The 17,326-nt window shown below is 37.3% G+C and overlaps 1 protein-coding gene across 1 annotated transcript; it reads left to right on the top strand.

Moving 5' to 3' along the window:
- The first annotated feature begins 757 nt into the window (after window positions 1–757).
- Window positions 758–17,039, top strand: LOC136279756 (guanylate-binding protein 1-like). The gene is made up of 11 exons (XM_066163831.1): window positions 758–845; window positions 6,188–6,359; window positions 7,103–7,260; window positions 7,963–8,135; window positions 8,732–8,927; window positions 10,627–10,891; window positions 11,365–11,660; window positions 12,257–12,511; window positions 14,122–14,244; window positions 14,767–14,814; window positions 15,455–17,039. Exons 2-11 carry the CDS (start codon window positions 6,203–6,205, stop codon window positions 16,124–16,126), a joined length of 2,343 nt encoding a protein of 780 aa, XP_066019928.1. The 5' UTR covers window positions 758–845; window positions 6,188–6,202; the 3' UTR covers window positions 16,127–17,039.
- The last annotated feature ends 287 nt before the right edge of the window (window positions 17,040–17,326 follow it).

Raw genomic sequence — 17,326 nt, forward strand, 5'->3', positions numbered from 1 at the left:
CGACAGAAAGATCTTGGTCGAATTCCGCTCTTTGGCCTGAAGGGCTGGCGTTTCCAGGTATACATTCACTAAATAATTTCGCCACAGGGCTCGCCGTGTTTATAAATTTTTTCCTGTCTATTATCAGGTATAGCGCACTCAGTGTTTCCTTTTGTTAACCAGATCGTCAGAAGAAAACGTTAGCTTAGAAACAAGGCTAATGTTACGGATAAGCCATAACTGCGCCGAAAAGTCTTCAGATGTCTTCAGCTTTTTTAACTTTTCAAGCCATTCACTTGCAATTCTGGTTAAAGCATAACATCCAATTTTAGAGGGACTTACTTCTACAGAAAGATCTTGGTCAAATTCCGCTCATTGGTGAAAGGCTGGCGTTTTCAGGTATAATGTCCACTAAATAATTTCGCGGCAACGATAATAACATTCTTAGAGTTGGCATACAAAAAGACGCAAAGCAAATTTGTCCATATCTATGACCATGAAGTCTCCGTGGGAAATATTCGGTTCTATTTTTCACGTCACGGTTGTCGTAACAACTTGAATGGATAACCTAAGGTCACAATTTTCCGACAGAGGCATCATTAGCTTTGTTAAGGACACTAGCCAGAAGGCTCATTTTTAATTTAATTGATTATTGATTACCAGAATAATCTAGATCCGTACATAGTTAAAATGTTTATCTGTCTGTTTATATTTCTATTGTCTTTGAAATCGGGCCTTTCAGCGTCACCACGCGCATATAAAAACTTGTTTAGCGCCCCTGTAATCAGTTTTTCGCAAGTTTTTGATTAGTATTAGTGAACTTTTGTCTTTTCGTTTTAAACCTTTAGCACAAGCAGGACCGATATGTGAGTACCTATGTAACTTTGTTTTCTTAAGTTTAGTTTCCCAGCATTGGGTGAAAGTATAGAAACAGATATTTCGTTGTATTGCCGTGTTTTCAATATATTCGAGATTTGAATGTCAAAACTGTTTCAGATGCAAGTGAACGTCCACCATTTTGATAAGAACGATAGGCTGCTAACCAGCCACCAAATTCATTTAATTTTTGTACTTAAACGTAGTTTGTATTGGTTTATTTGTATTGTTTATTGCCATTTTAATCTCGTTATCGGCGTTAAGGCCCAGTTTTTTACACGCAATTTTTTATTATGTGTTTCGCAACATTTACATACATACACACATACATACACTTTATTTCAACTCGAATTATCAGAGTAGCTCTGTTGAGCTAATATCTTTGAAAAAGAAACATTTAAATCAATTTAATTATTAAAATACATTAATTAAAACTACCACTAAAAGTTCATTTTCTTTTTCTTTATGGCTGTCTTAAAATCTTTAAATGATGTCATTGTTCTCATACTGTCTGGGAGCGAATTCCACATTTTTGCTGCTTGATATTGGATGTACTCAAGTCCGTAATTTGTTTTCATCAGATTGATAACTTTATCAGATTGATAGAACTTCATTCCATTATTGTTTCAGTTTACGATCGATAGATTGATTGATTGTTTGATTGATTGTTGATTGTAGTTGGTGGGTTGCTTGCAAGATTAAAGATTCGTGTAAACAGTCAACTTTGGTCTGTTATATTTCAATTTCGATCTGTAAAATAGCCCCCAAACACCTCGTTAACCGCGTCTTGGAGCGACGCCGCTTGGAATCTTATGAATGAGATTTTTGGTCGCCGCAAGCGCTACAAGCTTGTTTATCTCAATTCATTTCTAAGATATTGATTGGGATTAATTATTTATCTCAGCTTTTTGAACTTTTCAAGCCATTCATTTGCAATTCTGGTTAAGGCATAACATCCAATTTTATAGGGACTTACTTCTACAGAAAGATCTTGGTCAAATTCAGGGTTCGCAGTGTTTATAAATTTTTTCGTGTCTATTAGCAGGTATAGCGCATTCAGTGTTTCCTTTTGTTAATCAGATCGTCAGAAGAAATTCGTTAGCTTAGAAACAAGGCTAATGTTACGGATAAGCCATAACTGCGCCGAAAAGTCTTCAGATTTTGCAGAAGCATTGTAAAAGTGATTTTGATGATTGTTAGATTGAAAATATAACACGTATAATTATTTATAACAACCGAACTTGGCCGGTTACACTTATATGGCCGCGAAGGTAAGGCGCGATGATAATGATTTGAAACACTTTATGTTTAAGGTATACGACTAGCAGTGTCTTTTACTTTCGCCTTAACAACCGTCTTACTGTGGATAGTTGTCGCTCAAATCCGAAGCAAATACAATGTACTTTGAAAGCATTGAGCAGACAACGATTTAAGTCATTAACTTAGATTTTTTTACTTGAGGATTAATGTATTTCTTTCAGTAAACCTGTACAACGATCATGTATTTAGAATCATCAACAATATTCTTCTAATCAAATAATATTACACTTCATCATAGTGTGATAATTCAAGAGAAAAGAAAAATAACGAAACAAAATAAAAAAGAAAAAGAAAACAGCCTTTGAGCGTTGTTTTACGGTCGCACGGATGAGATGACGGATAATTACATAAACGTTACCCGCTCGAGTGTTCCGTAGAGACCCGACGATGAATCGTGTGAATGATCAAAACCAACCTCGGTAATTTCTCTATCAGGTGGAGACCAAATCCAAAAATAGCTTGACGGTCACATATATAAAAAACAGCGTTCGTTACCAGAACGTCTCTGGCACACGAATCAGTATAAAAATAGCAACAATCAGCTGCGTGCTTTTAGCCAATCACAATTGAGATCTTCACGTACGTCAAAGCACCATCTTTATTTTGATGACACCTGAATTCCTTCTAAAAGTTGGCGTTACCCTCAAGTTGTAGATGATCCTCATAAGTGAAAGTTAAGGGATTCAGCGAACTGTTTATAATCTCCTGGAAAAAGAATATTGGAAGAAAGAATGAACAAAAAAAAAAACTAAAATATATTTTAAAAATCAGGCGTCAAAAGGATTCGGACCATATCTCTGAGATAAAAACTGAGTATTTCTATAGATTACTAATGATAAACGGTCTAGTTGCTTCTGTCGAATGGGAACATGAAATTTTGAAATGGAATAGCTCAATTGCGAATAGCTTAGCATTTATTTGCAATACAGTACACAAACAGAGTAGCGTTGCGTCAAATGGCTCGGCGTAATGTCGAATGGTACAGTTGAAAGAATACCTGCCGATATTGCATTTATCCGTTGCCGTTCAGGAAAGCATTGATTGAAATAGCAACGAACGTACATAACGGAAAGCTTTAACTGGTGTGACGGTGTGTATGCGCGCTAAACCAACTCGGAGAAAGTATTCCTTTGGCAAACACCATCTTAGGAAGTCGCAAAAATGCACGCGGAAAAAAATTTTAAGTGTTTCCGGTCCAGAGTTGTGATCGACGTTTGATCGAGAAAATAAAATAAAACACTTTTAAGCCGAGTAAAGTATTTTAAAGCTAGATGGAATTAATTACTCACGCATTCCAAATGCATGGTTGAGTTTTAGATACCACGATACTGAAATCAAAACTAAAACTTTTAAGAAGAGGGAGGGATGAAGACGCTTGTACAAGTTATCTTTCTGATCTCTTAGCTTAGCAGATGAACGACGTGTAGAAACACAAACCTCTGTGACAGATATCTTTCGTTCTAATTTTGGGACTGTTTTCAAAACTTAATCTGACTTGCTAATTTTCCTTTTATTAATTCTTTACTCTGACAGCCCAACTTCCCATCTAACCTTATTTCATAATTGAAGTCCATGAAATGTCGAAGGTAATGAAGAAAGGGTGTATGAGGATGATACGACGCTCGAAAAGCAAAACATTATCAGTTCCGGCTTTGATCTCCAAGTTTCAGTATAAACAGAAAACATGTCACACATCAGCGATTTTTGACAAAGCGTGACTTGGCAATTGAATCTCACGAAAATTCAAACTTCTGTTGTAAGAAATATCCTCTATACTGAAACTGCCATAAGTTACTCAGTCATCTCTGCCATCATTGATCCCAGCGCTGAAAGAACTCCCCGGAGTCGATATTTAGTGTAGTTGTGATGTATTTGCGGTTATCATGGGATGCAATTGTAACCAATTCTTTGCAGTTTTTTAACAAGATTAGATTGATACGATTTTCAAATAATACTGGGACGATTTTATCGTAAACATGAGCCAGTACCGTTCTATAATTGAGCAGCACTGATTTTAAAACAGCCTTTTTGAGTAAAAAGGTATCTGGTGGTAAAACTGAGCCTTAGATTCTGTAGAACTGTAGCTTGTAGCGTAGTCCAAAAAATTGTCAAAACCTGTTGATAACATTTTCAAGGGAACAAACGGAAAAGAAAAATTTTGGTCGCATTGATACATCAAAAGATTAGTGTTTTCAAATGGTTCCCGCTGAAAATAAGCATATATCAATAGGTAGCGTGTGTGCTCTTACACTTAATTTTTTATTCCCGGGTTTCTTTCATTGTTTTTATTGAGAAAATGAATTCGTAATCCAACTTCGTGTCGTGCAATATAGGGATAATAATTCAGGAAAGGTTTAAAGCCCTGCTAAACAATTTTTTACCTTTTTCGTTCTAAAATATCTCTTTCCTGGATTGTGTTTTCAAAAAACGGCATTTCTTGTGGTCAATCAGAGTGAAGAAATGTCTGTTACAATTTGGAATAAATACGCATTAGTAAATTAATCCAAAGACTGCAAATTGCACTTGTCGTGCTAGCTCCTAAAATTCCGTTAATTATTGAAAAATTTACTCGTGCTTATTTCTACAAATCGCACTTGAAATCATGTGATTGCCTTCACTTAAGAAGAAATCTATTTCTGGGGCCAATGATTTATCATAAAAATGGTTTGGGTCATATCTTACCAGAAGGAAACAATATGTGCGTATAAATGGCTGCTGTTCCACCATTAACGTTGTTACAAGGAGTGCTCTTAGGATCGATCTTAGGACCTATTCTCTTCCTATTGTTTGTGAACGACATGCCTTTAAGTATACGTGATTCAACACTAGACGTTTATGCTGATGATACAACTTTATCAAAAACCTCTAGCTGGGAAAATGTCCCTCATCTGACACAGGCTCTCAATCAACATCTCAAACGTTTAGATGGGTGGTCAGCACGAAACAAGATGTCTATTAAATCTCAGAAAACCAAGTCCATTCTGGTGGCAGGGAAACGTTTGCGGAACCTTGTCGCCTCTACCTTAAACTTAATTTAAATAAACTTAAATGAAAGAAACTTTGAACATGTAACTGATTTTAAACTTTTCGGGGTAACGTTAGATCACGATCTTTCATTTAATCGCTAGATTGAGGAGTTATGCAAAAAGTTGGCGAAACGTATTGGACTCCTTCGTCACCTAAGTCCATATCTCAAACGCAGTCAACGAGACCTATACTACTCTAAGATCATTAAATCTATAATGCTTTACGGCAGTATGATTTAGACTTCTTTCAGTAAAGAAAATCTTTTGAAAGTCCTGCGTCTTCAAAAACGTGCGGCTAGAATAATTCTTGATGCCAAAAGAACAACACATTCTGTCGGCTTATTTAACTCCCCAAGGAAAGGATTCCCTTTTATGCTGAATCATAAGTAAATCGATGCACTTTAACCTACAAATGGCTGAGTGGTAAGACCCCTGAATATATAAATGATTTACTTATCAAAAACTCTGACACACATAATAAATCAACCGTTTCTGTAATCTTAACTCAAGTTGCCCTCGATATAAGAGAAGTAAGGAAGGTAGTTGAACGTTTTCTGTGAGAGAGACAAAGAAATGGAACAAACTAAGTGTGGACACAAACGGAGTACTAGTGTCAAAAACTTTAAGCGTTCCCTTTTTAAAAAAATTTTAAAAAAATATAAAGAATCATATTCTTACGCAATTATTCATGTAAATTTTAAAATTTTTAAATTTTAAAATCCGTCTATAACGACATTTTATAATCTTATTTTACGATGCACAAAGGCTTATATACTATATACTATTTAAATTACTGTTAATATTGTCACAACTATTGCTATTAGTTTTTTTTTTTTTGAGGGCCATTAGGTTATCAGTTTTATTACTGTCAAATGTTACCCTTATTAAATGAAGTCTTACCTACCCACCAACAAGTGGATTGCAAACTTTATTTTGTTTTCTGAACATTAGCGCGTCATGTAACATTTTATTTATTGCGGTTTCAGAAAAGAGCTGGAAACATGGCTTCAAGGAAAAATCAAAACATTGCCATTCCTCTTTGTTTACCCAACAACTGCCAGTGGAACGCAGCAACTGGAGAGTATATTAAAACCGAAGGACAACGTACGTCACTGTATGTGGTGGAGGAGGCGCTGAAGAAACTTAGGACTGTGAAAGGTGTGCTTTCTGTCCATGTCTTCACGGTCATCAGTTATATTTTATATATATGTCCAAGCTCCAGCTGGACACAATGAGAACTGTGTACATGTAACCATTAAATAGATAAAAGGTGCGTCATGGCTACCCCATCTGCTTGCATCTCATTAGGGAATGGGGAGAGTGATTTTCTTTACTGTTCACTAACCTGTCTTCGCACTCCTAAAAAATTGCTTGAGGAGAGGGTATAGCTCTTTTTTAAAGGGGGGGGGGGAGGGGGGGGTATTGCTCCTTTTTGCGCTATCGAAGATAAAAATTCTCATCAATCGAATGTCGTCTGTGGATGTGAAGTTCTCTATACACACACGTTCAAGGTAGGCATTCGGAAGAAACTGCAATTCCCAAATAGTGCGACACAAAAATGGTTGTTATAGGATAAAAATGGGCAGAGTGATATCTGCTTCTGTTCGATTCGGTTTTTATGAAATTAATTCTGGTTTGCGAATGTCAGTCGAAACGCGTTAAAAAAATTGCTCTTTTGGCTTTAGAACTCCTCTTCTGGGCTGGATCTTGATCTTGGAGTTTAAAGTCGAACTCGTGTATCAAATCTGGTCTACTTGTGGTCACGGCTGATAAACTCCTTTGTATGCCTATATAATAATTTGGAATGACCGTTTGAAATGTTATTTCAAGGAGTGATTTGCAACTACTAAAGTTTTATCAATATTGATTAAAATATGTTTCGTTACATTTCCTATGTATAGGTCCCGTATGTGTTGTATCGATCGCCGGTCCATCCAGAAAAGGGAAGTCGTATGTTTTGAGCCAAGCTTTCGATCAACCTGAGGTGTTTCCTCTCGGTCATTGTATTGATCCTGAAACCTTTGGAATCTGGATGTGGATAGTGCCTCAAAAAATGCGGGTGAGTTCACATTAATCAGGTAACTAAAATGCTTCATCCATAGCTTGCAGTTGCGTTACTGGCAAAACAATGAAAGTACTTGAAAGAAAGCTTCAACTCTCGATGTTCTCCTGGTAACCGCGGCTGCATCTTGCTCATTTATTGACACGATTAATAAATTTCAGTTGGCAAAAGAAAAGCAGTTTTGGAACTCATTCAGCATTAAGGGTGCAAGACAGATGGTTCGACTTGTGGACCAGGTTTCTATGGCAATAAAATGTTTTGTAATGACTGTATTTATGGCCTATTAAAGTCGAATTAAGCTGTTGAAAGTTCCTTGTAAAAAAGCTGAGGTGGGGGTAGGAGGGTCATTTTCTGCACTGCTGTGTTCGGCAATAGGCAATTTAAGAGGAAACAAAAAATGAAAAATCACTCATGTAACGTTGAAAATAAATTTTTTTGGCATCCTTTGTCTGTTAGAGACGTTGTGATAATCTCAAATTTATGAAAGCTAAGAAATGTTAAAATTTAAAATCACTATTACCCCCATTTCTAGCTAAAACTAAGTTGCGCTGCTTTAGCGGTCATTTCAGAATAGCAAGTTACTGCTGCCACCAAAACCAGGTAAATTGAATCACCCCTTCACATCAGAGCTTGCGCAACTTGAAACTGAACTTGAAACTGAATGTTAATATATTGAAACTGGCTATTTGTGACCTTTAGGACTCCGCTGGCAGGGAATGTACCGTGGTCTTATTAGACTCAGAGGGAATTGATGCAGTGATGGGAGAAGGTTTGGATGACACTCAGATATTTACTCTTATTGTTTTGCTGGCTTCTGTTCTGATCTACAACTCAGCAGGGGTTCCCACCAGACATGACCTCAACGGATTGGAGTATCCTTTCCCAAGTACATCAGATTTTATGCGTGGAGAGATAAGCGGAGGGGGAAAGGGAGTCCATAAATAAGGCATATTTCTGCGTGTACTTGGAGGCTTGTTTAAGTAAAATAGAGACACAGTATTTCAACGGTTTTAACGCGCATTCCAAAAGAAAATTTCATATGGTTGTACAATTTACCTTAAAAAAAGGTTGCTGAAAAGCACTTGGAAAGCATGTGAAATGACTTCGGCTACGCACAGTTTTCTCACATGTTTTTTAACTAGTTCTTGAAGCCTCCTCGAGAAAACCAATGCATGCACTCTTTAACTTCAACACGAACGATCCGATTTTTTAATCACAAACCTTCCACTGAGTGTTGATGAGGCAGTAGGGCTTATTTCTCGAACAGAGAGTGGTAGTCGACCTTACACTAGAAAAACTTCTCGTTAAAACAAATTTTCATCTATCTTCCTCAGTAAGCAAGAGTAAAACAATAACCCTTTGACAAAATGATTTGGTGCCTAAAAAGAGTACCAAGCTTCACAAAGAAGAGACAGAAAAGCAATCGTGGGCGATAGTTAAAACGGAAACATTTCTTAACATTTCGTAGTTTTATTACGAAGTTGTCGCAACGAATAAGACTTCGCTCCAACGACGGCAGTGTGAGCGCGAGCGGCCCTCAACTTCAGCGGGAGGACAAAGACGTCTTCCATAAGACTTTTCCATTCTTCTTCTGGCTTCTTAGGGATGCTACTCAGTCCCTTCCACCTGACTGCAGGAACATTAAGGAGTATTTCTTGACAAGGGTAAGGCAACTCATTTTGAAACGTTGGACAGAAATGACCCTAAGAATTAATCAAACACTTCCCTGAAATATTATCTTCTTCAAACTGAAACCATTACAAAACTCTTTGAATAAACTGTTTGGATACAACACTCTCTTTTTTTAAAAGCCGTTAAATTGTTGTAACTATGTAATAGTATAGTTTGATCGTCCGGGTGAGTGTAGTCCTGAGAAGGACTGTTGTCGGTAGTGGTGACTGACGTTTCGACAACCTAAGCGGAAGTCATCATCAGAGTCAAGTGAAAGGTTGTTGTCAGTCGAATGTACTTAGTCCTCGGTTCGTCTCTGTCTTTGATGTGAGTCAGTAACTGACGTAGTGTGGTAATAGGTTTGTGAGCGACGCGGATATTGAATGGTTGTAGGATACGTGAAATGTTCTCAGATATGCATAGTCAGTCACCACTACCGACAACAGTCCTTCTTAAGACTACACTCATCCGGACGATCAAACTACACTATTACATGCTACCCCCGGGTTCAAACCATTTAATGTTGTAACTATGTACATAACTCATTACGAGTCGTCTAAACTCAGACGTTCTCTTAACTCAACCAAACATAGAGACAAGAGTTTTCTTTATTCTTTGCATATAGTATTTGGATAAGTCTTCTCAGTTAATTTAGATTTTTACTTTACTTAAACACGTAGTCGTGTCCCTTTAAACAAAGAGGGACTGGTTGACTGGTTTACTTGATTACACTGATCACTGATCTCATTTTAATCTATCATCGGCAATGCGGATCTTAATCTTGGATCGTGCTATAAAGCTCTTGAACAAACGTTAATGTCTCGAGACACAGGCGCATTATAGCTCTATAAATATACAGGACAATAAAGAGGGTGCGGCAAGTTTTTCTAAGGAGTGATTCCAAGGAGCATAAGACTAATTTGGAGTGCAGAAAATTGAGGTCGTAATTGCCGTAAAACTGCTATCTACCTTTTTGAAAAACCTTTTATAAGTCTTCGAGCTCATAATAATGTGGGTTTTAGTTTTATTTGACACATATACCGTAAAGATGCTCTTATACTCCTTGACAGTTTGCAGCTACATAGTAAAACTTTCCAAAAGAATTCAGGCGCGATCCGCCGTCTCTGGAGCGTATAGTCCATCGCAAAACAGCGCGTTTTTCCATAAAACATTTCCCTATTTCATCTGGCTGCTTAGAGATGTAACACAATTTAAACCAAATAACTGCAAAAACATCAAAGACTATTTCTTAAAGAAGGTAATCCTTGTCGTGCGACTAGTTTTGGGATGCATACGACTGTTAATGACACATGTTTTTAACGGGATGCAAAAGGTAGCTTAATCCATCCTTTTCCAGGGAAGGAAAATCTTTTCATTGGATTGTACCAAAAAGGTCGAAACCATTCAGGGGGACGGGATAGTTTCTGCTTGTAAACGATTTGTATGTTAACGCTCCATCCTTTTTGAAAGAACATAGTTATCCGCAGAGGCTGGTCTTATTTTTAAAATACGATGGATCTCTATTCTCCTTGAGAGAACAATATATTGCTTGTGGTAGATATTCAAGATATATATTCATATTCATATGAAGTTCAATCTATGTCCAAGGGTACGTGCCATCTCGGTATTTCATTAAAATAATTCGGTTATTTAGAACCTAAAGGGTCATGGGCTTCTTTTGCTTAACATCAGGTTTTTAAAGGAAAAGTTTCACCAGGTGTGGATCATAAAACCGAGGAAGGAGTAGCTGAGAGCATCTTACGTTTCTTCTCTGGCTTCGATGCATTTATGTTACCAGCTCCAACAGTTGATCCTGAGATAATGAAAAGTTTAAACCAGAAAAAAAGCGAAGTGAATGATTCGTTCTGGAGTGGCTTGGAGAGGTTTAAAAGCCTGTTGAGGGACACTTTATCCCCTAAACGCAGCTTCAATGATGGAGAGTTCGTCACAGGAGAAGGTATACTTGCTTTTTTTAACTATCGCTTTAGATATCTACCATGAATGAGATTATTTCAAATGCAATCGCGACTTCTATCTGTGCACAAGGATGATCGGAGATTTTTGCCTTCCTGGCACCTTAGAAAGAAAAATCTGGGATACACGAAGGAATATGCAAAGCTATCGGTCTTTTTTTAAAATTGACTGGATCGGTTCCTTTGAAGCAAATGCAAGAAATGTAACACAGAAAAGAGATCCTTCATCTAACAATGCTGCGTGCAAATCAGAGGGGGAAAAATTGATTGCGATGATTACGATGATGACAACGACGTAGTAATAATAATAATAAAATAATTATAATTAAACAATAAAAGTAATAAAATAAGAATAATACTTGTTATTATTATTAATAATAATGAAATAATAATTATTAATTAAGTATAAATTATTACAACATTCCAAAACGAATGCTTCAATTCAATTTCATTTTAGGTCTCGCAGCTATGATTCAGCGCTATGTCGACACATTAAATGCTGCTGATGCTATTCCGAATGTTCAGAGCGCATGGGATGCGTTTGTTAAAGACAAATGCGCTGAAGCAGTACAGTCTGCTCTGCGGATGTATGATGCATTTATGACGGCCCGATTGTCGAATGAGTTACCTTGCAGCAATAATGCTATCCGTATGTGCCACAATAATGCTCTTGAGCAATGCAAGGATCTGTTGATGATGGAACTTGCCGGAATTTCTACAAATTCAGTTGAAACGACAGCAAGAGAGTTTAAGGCGAGTCGCAAAAAGTGTCTGTTTTAGAGTTTTTTAACCATCCTGATTTCTTCTTGGTTCATTTGCATATTTTGAAAAAGTGAATTCCGATGACCATAAATGTTGTGTAAGCTACATTTTCGATCATCATTCATACATCGAAGAAAATTGTGTAACATTTCTGCCATATCATAGAGTTCATATAATTGGATTCCGGACAATTTCATCTCAGTCAGCCGAGCCTGAGAACAGGTGATAGTAGTTCTGTAGTAGTTTTTTTTTTTTAGAATTACTTCTCAGTGTCCGCCTACTAATTAAAATTCTTCTCAGAGAAATCTTCTAGACCGTGTATTGAAGTAATTATTTTTGCTCTCAAGAACCTCCAGTTTTGCCTTCAATTTTCAAACTCTATTATAACTACCGAGTGAGTGTGCGGGATTTTCATACCAAGCTAGCGTTTTTAACGCTGTGTAATAGACTAATATGAGGTCCGCTTCTATTTGGGCTGGGCATAAGGGCCGTTTTATGTGTTACAAAAGGAACTGAAAAGTACCTTTAAAATACCTTAATTATGAACCATTTTGTTTAAATAACGTTTTTAATATTTCCACAAACAGTCATCATTGGAAAAAAAATTGCTCACTTGGCTGACTGAAAACGAAGATCTCACGAGACACTCCTGCGAAAATCTCTTAGTAGACCTAAAAAAGATTTATTTGGACCCTGTGCTTGAGAAACTTTTGGGTGAGGAAGGAGGCAAAGTATCATTTGAAGACATAATTGGTGGATATCAGAGAGTTAAGGACGATTTCCACCAACGTGCAGTGGGAGCTGAAAACGTTATCGCCGCCGTATTTTTAAAGCTTTATGAAGTAAGGACCACTGAAGTTCTGATAGAGTTAACTTTCAATGTCCTTATCAAAGAAGTCGCCGTGAAGTATTGTGACAGTTTACATGATTTGTAATTAGCTCTTATTTATTAGGATATTACAACATGTTCATTCTTTGTAGTGATTCGTTAGCATTCCATCAAACTAGCGGTGTCATAACGTAACACAGGAAAGCAGAGCTCTTATCCGGGTACGTAGAGACCCAATAAGGAACACCATAATTATGAAAAATGTCACAATACGCCACTTTTAAGAAAACTGGTCTATGCTAAGCGTGCGTTTATCCAGTAATGGATGTACATGGAAAGAGCACTAGGGAAGCGTAAGAGTTGCTCAAGGCGAAGCCGAAAGTAACCCTAGCTTTTGAGTGAATTAAAGTGAATACTCAAGCGCGAGAAAAACGGCATTGATTAACAAACTCATTCGAGATAAACGATCATCCCTCTCTGGAGACAAACTTCCGTGGAATAACGTTGTACTTTATGGGTGTTATTCTATAACTCAATGCTAAGAGATGCAAAGAAATGCAGATATGCTTTCTAAAGGAAAATAGGGAACTCCCACTATTGAAGATCGACGATCAGCCTCTGGAGCTTGTCATCTCTCATAAAGGGGGTAGGTTTTTAATGAAACTGTGGTACTGCGTCGGTGGGAGAGTATAACAGGGTAATTTAGTATTATCAGCTCAGTTAATGACGTAAATAGGCCACCGCAAAGAGTTCAAAAGCTGACGTTTCGAGCGTTAATCAAACGTCAGCTTTTTAACTCTTTACGGTGGCCAATTTACATTATCAACTCAATATCTCATAAAGTACTTCGACTGGGGATTCAAAATAACCTAAAGTGGAACAACCGTATTGATTCTACGGTTACCATAGCTACTAAATGTGTTTAAATACTTTGTATATTGAGCAGAGTGGGCGTTGAGGGTAAAGACTTCGATGCATTTATATATAAATATCGTTGTGTAGTATGGTACCACACCCTTCCCTCTTGCTTCTTTATAGAGGTAGAACGTAAACAGAAACGCGCCTTCATGGTCATTGAACCTACACTTTCACACAGAGAAGCGTATATATCTAAAACTACCCAGATTAGATAAAAGACGAAGTGAACTTTGTTTGATTACACTCCCAAAGATCCTAACAGGGGCCCCACTCTTCAAACATTCCCCTACAATGAGGGCGTCTGTGCCATTAACCAAACAAGAAACGTAAAATAACTATACAATACCAAAGCGTAGAAGAAAGATTACGTCGTGGTTTCTTTCCTAATGCAATTTTATCATTTATAACATAGTTTGATTATAATAACATCTGTACAAACTTTATTTTTTTTAACTATTTCCAGTTTTAAAATTCAGTGTAGCATCATTGTAATTTATGAATATGCAGGAATGTTGACAAAAACACTATTATTATTATTATTATTTATTATTATTATTATCATTTTCTAAGCTTAGTTCTGCTGGCAGTTTGCATCATCAATAATTGGAAAATGGTTGAGGACAGTATTAAATATTAAGCTTAACTTTACTTCATGTGAATTAGAGAAATAGTTCAGGAAATAAACATTGCCTAATCTCGTCTCAGGATGTGCTGAAGGAAAAGGAGCAATATAAGAAGAAACTGGCACAACTAAAAGACTTTGACAAGGAGCGGAGCCGAGAATTGGCTATCAGGGCATGTCAAGAACAGGAGAGAAAAAGGCTAGAGGTAGGAATGAAGCTAAAAATGCACGTACAAGTCGGTGCGTTTGTCATCTACAAGTCCTATTGCCCCACCCTGACTTCCAGGACATAAATTCAAAATTTTCCGTTTGTGATTAGGGGATCTTTGATCCACCTGATTGTCAAAGCAGAGCATGCTTCAGTAAACTGTTCCGAAAAGTTTCATTCTTAGAAAGAGTTGGCGTTCAAAAAGATGCAAAGCAAATTTGCCTGGAACTATGATCTATAGATCTATGACCATATGATTAGTGAGAAGTAGGGTGAAAAGCCAACAAGCCCGAGTAAGATCGACGATAGTTTCCTCAAAGGGTCAGTTTGATATGGATAATGAATTATGATCTGAGTTAGCCATGTTTCGTGTATATAACCCGTTGTTGTTTTGATTATTTTTGTTTCTTCTTCTCTAGTCTACCGTTTGGCTCTATGTTCACCGTTGTTTAGGATCCCTTTTTATCGGCGGAAGGATTGATAAAAGAAGTAACACTAAATATATTTTTTCTCTTAACAGGAAGAGCAGGCACGTCTTCAACAAGAAAATCTTGAACAGAAGAAGCAGGTAAGAAATAATGGGTATCTTTTTTTAAAAATGTAAGTTTTTGTAGAATGTACCGCTGGAAACTCCATTATCGTGTATCTCTCCAATTAACATGATCCATGAGGCTTATTTATCGGTAAATAGTGAATCATCACACATAAAAATTGTTTATTGCTAAACTTTATTGCTCAGTTGGTCAAAGGATCGAACTGAGATCCGGAGGTCTGAGTTCGAATTTCAGTAAAGTCACGAATGAGTTACAAACACCATTGGAAGTACTGTAGTTAGTTTTTTAATGGTCATGTGCGGCCGGAAACACAGAGAGCCCTTTCCTTTTTAACCGACTGCATGCAAAAAAACGAGCGTAATGAATGCTGTTTGAATATTTTGTTAGTTCGTGCGTGTAGGATTGAGCGGCTTAAGAAGGCCTCTTTTTCCCAAGATCAAGAAAACCGGTAAAAGGGCACAGTATTAAGGATCATTTCTGGTGAAGTACAAAACTACTTAATAATAAGAGGCAAATTAAGGAAAGATGAAAAAGGAATATCAAAGGAGAGAGAGATTCTGGAGAGAGTTTTAATATATCACTGTAAGCACCGTCACCTGTTGTTGAGGAGAGTTTGTCCGATCTTATTTGTTTCTACTCTTGTTTTGTGATCAGATGGAAATGTTGATTAGGAGTCTTGATAAAGAAAAGAGACGCTTTGCTGACCAAATGAATGGCGAACGCCAGGCGCATCAAGATCAAATCCAAAATATGATGAAAGCAAGTATGAGACAAGCCCAAGTGGAACGCCAGACATTCATGAGGGAAAACGAAGCTTTACAAGAACAGTTCCTGGTATTCCAAGAACGCAACGAAGAAAACATGGAAATGGTTCAAAATCTGTATTACCGAGCCGCCCTGCAACAGAAAGAAAGAGAAGCTTTTCGTCAACAGGTGAAGGATCAAGCTGATCAAGAAAAGGTAGATTTAATAAAAGCGTTGAATAAAAAACACGATGAAGAAATGAAGGCTCTACGGGATGAATTGAGCGCAAAGTTAAATGAGATAGCTAAGCAAGTTCCACGGGATGAATTGAGGAGTGGTCAAACGGCTCAATTGATTGATGAACGAACCAAAGAAGCAGACAAGCTGCAAAATAGCATAGCAGAGACTCGACGGAGACAAGAAGAAATAGAAAATCTAGGATTCTGGAAGAACATACTGAGAACTGCTGGTTTAGCTTTTTCTGCATTTTTTCCGGGTTTAGCACCGATTGCTATACAAGTTTCTGCCGCGGTTGGTACTGTGCTTGATATTATCTCTGACCATTTTTGCAGTATAATGTAATCAGTTGTGAATGTAGCTTGCCATTTTAGCCCAAATTCGATGAACGCAATTTCACTAAGGACCTCGGAGGTACTGATATTAAGTATTTCCATCTGCTGAATGAAACCAAAACGTCAATGCAGATAACAAGAAAGGTTTCTGATTGAAACCAACGTGTAAAATTAGTTTCCGCATTTTGCGTGTTTTTTTTTTCCATTATTGCTGATATTTTATTTCTCAAGAGAAATCATAAGTTTTGATCTCGTGAGTGAATAGAGAGGAGTGTCAGACAAAGGAACAATTCTGAGTCCCATTAGGAGTCAAACCTCAGATCTTCAGATTCCACGCTCCGATGCTCCACCATTGAGCTAATGAGACTACGATGAGATAGGCTATTACTAGGCCTTTCTAGGCTCATATGAGACATGCATCCTCCAAACTACAAGGATAAGCATTGACGGAAGCGTAATGTGCGGTAATTATAGCAGAATAGGATTGATGGGAAGAAGTTAGAATTTTTCCTTTGACTCACGCTCGTATTTCTTGTTTCATCACAGCACTACAGCAATTTTATACATTTTTTCTCCGATGGCTTACTCTTGCTTCGGATTTTACTTGGTTTTAAAATTTTCTTCTCGACCCAGATTACTCCTTAGTGTTCATTTTGACGTGACATCTAAATGTCTTTGATAATTGCACTATAAGATGCAATTTCCAGTGCTTGCACGCAGTGCGGATCTGAGGCCACTGCCTCGTGTGATTAGGGTTTATGTTTATTATAGCTAGAGATCAAAGGGGTATAGTGCATTAATCATTCAGCCTTCATCTGTGACATTTGGAGATCGCAGTGACAGAAATTTAACACAACTCATAGTTATATTGAATGAAGTCGTTACTAAAGGTTCATTAAAGGAACTCCTAGAACTGAAAAATATCATCAGTACTAATATACAAAACAGCTTTGTAGCTTCTGTGTCATATTTACCTGTCCTTTTCATCCACCAACGATCAAAAAAATCTGAGCACATTGTGAGTTCATGTGTCCATCTCCTCCCTCTAAAGGGCGAGGAGTGCCATGTTATGGTTGCTTTTTGAAATATCCCTAAACATTCTAAATTTTGCGTTTTCAATGGGTTCAGCCGAAAATGCAATCTCTCTTTTTTCGGTTTTCTTCACTATATAAAATGGCAAAACGAAGGGTGATGACGCCAAGAGTCTGCC

The sequence above is a fragment of the Pocillopora verrucosa genome, chromosome 3 (assembly GCF_036669915.1).
Source record: "Pocillopora verrucosa isolate sample1 chromosome 3, ASM3666991v2, whole genome shotgun sequence".
NCBI lineage: Eukaryota > Metazoa > Cnidaria > Anthozoa > Scleractinia > Pocilloporidae > Pocillopora > Pocillopora verrucosa.